The sequence below is a fragment of the Sinocyclocheilus grahami genome, unplaced genomic scaffold (genome assembly GCF_001515645.1).
Source record: "Sinocyclocheilus grahami isolate Dianchi unplaced genomic scaffold, SAMN03320097.WGS_v1.1 scaffold2116.1, whole genome shotgun sequence".
Lineage (NCBI taxonomy): Eukaryota > Metazoa > Chordata > Actinopteri > Cypriniformes > Cyprinidae > Sinocyclocheilus > Sinocyclocheilus grahami.
Window position 1 is genome coordinate 13,317 of NW_015507295.1, and position 4,783 is coordinate 18,099.

General features: G+C 44.9%; 1 protein-coding gene across 1 annotated transcript in view; it reads right to left on the bottom strand.

The window, feature by feature from the left end:
- The window catches only part of LOC107574105 (ral guanine nucleotide dissociation stimulator-like), a 19,284-nt gene that overhangs the window by 3,678 nt on the left and 10,823 nt on the right, over positions 1–4,783 (bottom strand). Inside the window, 8 exon segments of the mRNA XM_016260576.1 lie at positions 1,107–1,181; positions 1,957–2,195; positions 2,318–2,462; positions 2,562–2,590; positions 3,505–3,595; positions 3,843–3,920; positions 4,205–4,393; positions 4,467–4,682. Coding sequence (XP_016116062.1) covers positions 1,107–1,181; positions 1,957–2,195; positions 2,318–2,462; positions 2,562–2,590; positions 3,505–3,595; positions 3,843–3,920; positions 4,205–4,393; positions 4,467–4,682 — 1,062 coding nt within the window.

The window sequence follows — 4,783 nt, forward strand, 5'->3', positions numbered from 1 at the left end:
ACGTGTTCACACACACACACACACACACACACACACACACACACACACACACCAGGAGTCCCGACTGTGACTACGATAGTCGCATTAGCAACAATCAATTAAAGTCTTGTTAGATCTGGTAACAGAGGGGTTTCATCGGAGTTGGTTAATGACATCTCTAGAGCACGTATCAGTGTTTCCTACAGCGCTGTTCAGCATCTTTCTGTCGTGCTGCACTCTCTGCATGAACACAGTGCTGAACCATCAACAAATGAATCAGTCGAACAGTTTCTAATCGGTCTATAATTCACAAGCAAGTCAACTGTTTAAATAACCAATATGAATACAGTGATAACCAACGTGAAATACAGTGCATTACTTCACTTGATTTAAATCAATACATTGTTGGGAACACTTTCCAGAGCTGAGATTTAGTGGAAACACTGGCACACGCCTTTGCAATGTATAATCGAGCAATTTAGACATTTGTGACCCTGGAGCAATAATCTTTCCATTGCTGTATGGTTTGTTAGGATCGGACAATATTAGAAAATCTGGAATCTGAGGGTGCAAAAAAATCTAAATATTGAGAAAATCATCTTTAAAGTTGTCCAAATGAAGTTCTTAGCAATGCATATTACTAATCAAACATTAAGTTTTGATATATTTACGGTAGGACATTTACTAAATATCTTCATGGAACATGATCTTTACTTAATATCCTAATGATTTTTGGCATAAAAGAGAAATGTATAATTGTGACCCATACAATGTATTGTTGGCTATTGCTACAAATATCCCCCAGCGACTCAACACTGCTTTTGTGCTGCAGCGTCACATTTGTACTCTAAAGAAAATGTAATTTGGCTTTGTCAATTTAGGAGCTAGCAGCTAGTCATTTGTTTAGTCGGGATCCCTGACACACTCAAGAAAGACAACTAGAGCCCAATCAATTACAGTGGTCTGCAAGCAGCTAACCATCACTAACACACACAAACACAAAGACAAACAGCAGCGCGCTGACTCAATGAACGCCGGTGGTGATGAACTCCAGAATGGAAGAGAGAAATGAGTGTTTTCCAGACACGGACGGGGAGAGACGGGATGAGGTGAGAGAGATGGAGTACCGTGGGTATCAGGTCTGCCGTAGGGCCGCACTTCCCTAAGGTAGAATTGGAATGTTTTACGAAGGGCGTGGAGGTCTACAGGAAGGAAGTAAAGCTACAGTCACTGACAGACACAGCAGAGCTCCGGAGAGAGAGCACATCACACACCACAGGGCGTTTTCAGACCTGCACATCAACTGCTTTCCCCCAAAACGGGCGTGAACCGCTGGATTTTCTTCTTGGTTTGGTTTGCTTTGACAAAAAAAAAACATTTCAAAGCGTACCAAAATTATGCATTCTAGTAATTCACCTTTTTGGATAAGAGCAATTAGACGACATTTGAGGATTATACATTATGCTCAGCCACATAATTGACACTGCTGCATTTTACAAAACACATTTACATTATGAATTATGATACAGCTTGCTTCGTTGGTCCATTGGGTTGAATTGCCTAAGTGCCAGTCTGTTTTGGAGCGGATCCAAGCATGTTGGCTGTGTTCACATATGCCTAAAGAAACCAAACTATGGGAGAAATACACTAGTCTCCAAAACAAACACTGGCCAGGTGTGAAAACGCCCATCGGTATCTTCAGTACTGCTTTCACCTGGCATTAACATACATCTCAAAGCCTTCTCCTGGAACCGCTTGACATCTCATTTCAAAAATAACCCTCAATGTTTAAGACCCTTCTGTCAGGGCAATGCATTGAGCTGTTGTCTGGGTCAAATGTGATGTGCTACAAACAGCTGGCATCTAGGTATGGAAACAACAGTGAGCGACTGAAGGAAATAAGCCCTGTCCTCTGGAGAGACGCTGTGGGATAAACAAGATGTTGATAACTGAACAGCAGTCAGACGATCTCCTCACCTTCCTCTCCAGAGCATCCGGTGAATCAGAGATGAAGCTGATGTTGACCTCCTCCACGTCAGAGCTGCTGGAGCCGGCGGACGTCACGCTGAGAGAGTCGCCGCCGTCGCCTGCCGAGCCGCTCAAACCCGGCGGGAAACGCAGCTGATCGAAGGACTTGGAGTGAGAGCTTCCAGAGCCGCTGCATGTGAGTGTGTGTGTGAGTGTGTGTGTGTGTGTGAGTGAGTGTGTGAGTGTGTGTGTGAGTGTGTGTGTGTGTGTGTGTGAGAGTGTGAGTGTGAGTGTGAGTGTGTGTGTGTGTGTGTGTGTGTGTGTGTGTGTGTGAGAGAGTGAGTGTGTGTGTGTGTTTAATTCTGCACATCTAAACCCATGCTGATGTCTCACCTCTCGGCCTCCGAGAGCTTCTCCACGCCAGAGAGCCACGCACTGAACCCCGCCACACGCCGGAAATTATAATTGTTACACGCCAGCTGTAACAACTTAATCTGAGCGATGACCTCAAACTCCTACAGAGGGAGACAGACAGAGACAGATGAACATGGCATCAGCGCGAGGTTAGCGTGTTAGAATCATCGTCAGGATCTGTTCCTTCTGTTCAGACGTACCTTCCTTCTCTTCTCGAAGTTGATCAGGCCTCCCTGAGATGCAAAGAAAGAATCAGTTATTATCCATATATATGGAGTCAAACTAGTGCTGTCAAAATTAGCACGTTAACGCATGCAATTAATTATTTCTGTTTAACGCATTAAAAATATTTAGAGCAGGATTTTCAGGAGTCAGATTTAAGAACATGTCTCTGAAATGCAGTGGCTTTCCAAACTGTCCTGAAGCAGCAGCACGGTCTCCCTCACAGAGACTTTGAGAGCTGAAGTGAGTCAGAAAAGGTAAAGAGTTGTGAGAAAATATTTTGTGTGTCTGATCCGCGTCATATTCAGCAGCCAAAATAACCTCATAACCAGCTGCTGTGATGCTGTTCATCAAAGAACTAAAGAAAAAAGAGGAAATCAAGGTAACACTTTATTTTAAGGTGTCCTTGTTACGCATGTTACATGTACTTACTATTGTAACAATTAATTATGCATAATTACATGCAAGTAACCCTAAACCAAACCCTAACCATATAGTAAGTACATGTAGTTAATTAATATTACTCAGTACTTAAATGTATAATTACACTGTAACAAGGACACCTTAAAATAAAGTGTAACCAAAATCAATAAGTGAAAGTGAATAAATGTGTAGCTAAGTGTGGTGTCCCATACTCGGAATTTGTGCTCTGCATTTAACCCATTCAAGTGCACACACACAGCAGTGAACACACACACACACACACACAGCAGCACACACACACACACACACAGCAGTGAACACACACACACACACACACACACAGTAGTGGGCAGACATTTTTGCTGCGGGAGCAGTTGGGTAGTATAATTTCAGCGGGAAGAAAAAAATTGGTCCTAAAATCATTTATATTATAAACACAGTGGAAAGAAAGGAGGAAAGTCTCCCACATGGTTGATGTGATGAGTGTGTCTGTTACACTCACGTCCAGATAGTCTTTCATGGCCGTGTCCATCATGACCAGATCCGTCAGGAAAGTTCCCAGGTAAGGAATCGTCCCCTGCATCACAGTCTGAAACAAAATCCATCGTTCTGAGAGTTCAGCAGTATAAAACACCACATCAGACGACAGACGGGGGAGCAGCTTATACACACACACACACACAGAGATAGATAGATACGAGTCTCCTGCTGGAGTTCATCTCGTAATGATGCAGAATCAGCTCAATGAGTTTGTACTACATGATCTGAGAGCAGCTGCCGGTGTGGATCATCGTCCATCAGAGCGTTCAGCTGCAGTCTGAGTCTGAATGTCTCACCAGATCTCTCTGCGGCTGCTGTCGTTTCTGCGCTCGCTTAGGGTTGATCTCCAAAGTGGCAAATTTGGACGTTCCCTCCTGCCAAAGAGACACAAGCAGTAAATATCATACACACACACACACTCTCACACACACTCACATGCAAACACACACATGCAAACACACACACACTCTCACACATGCACACACGCACACTCACTCACTCACACACACACACACACACACTCACACACACGTAAACACACACACTCCCACACACAAACGCATGCAAACACACACACACACACACACGCACACACACTCGCTCTCACACACACACACACACATGCACACACACACACACACGCTCACACATGTCGTACCTTTATCAGCAGTTCTCGGCTCAGCGAGTGGTTGTTCTCATCAGAGAATATCTCTGACAGCTCCTGGAAGATGCGAATGTTTTCTCGTGACACTTCGTCCCATGTTTTCTTGAGCCGGTGAACCGGGTTACACTGCAGCGCAGACAGAATCGCACGCAGAGATGAGAAGTTCTTCAAGATCCGACACTCCTGAGAAAAGAAACTGGTCTTAAAATCAACAGTAAACCAGCGATCAGACGTGTGTGTGTGAGATCAGACTGACTCTGGCTACTTGGATCCAGTGCTCCAGGATCCGGGCTCTCTGGCTGGGCTTGAGCGTCCGGTCGCTGAGGCACGTGGAAATAACGCAGTTGGTGACACGGTTGAACTGGCTGACCGTGGCTCTGATGGTCGGTGCCAGATGTTCCTTCCCTTTCTTATCTCTCTGAGACCAGATGCTTCCCAGACAGTGATACGGCACCACACGCTTGAACAGCTCCTGCACGACACAAAACACACTGTCATTCAGCTTCCAGTGAGAGTGCGTGTGTGTGTGTGAGTGTGAGAGTGTGTGTGAGTGTGTGAGAGTGTGTGTGTGTG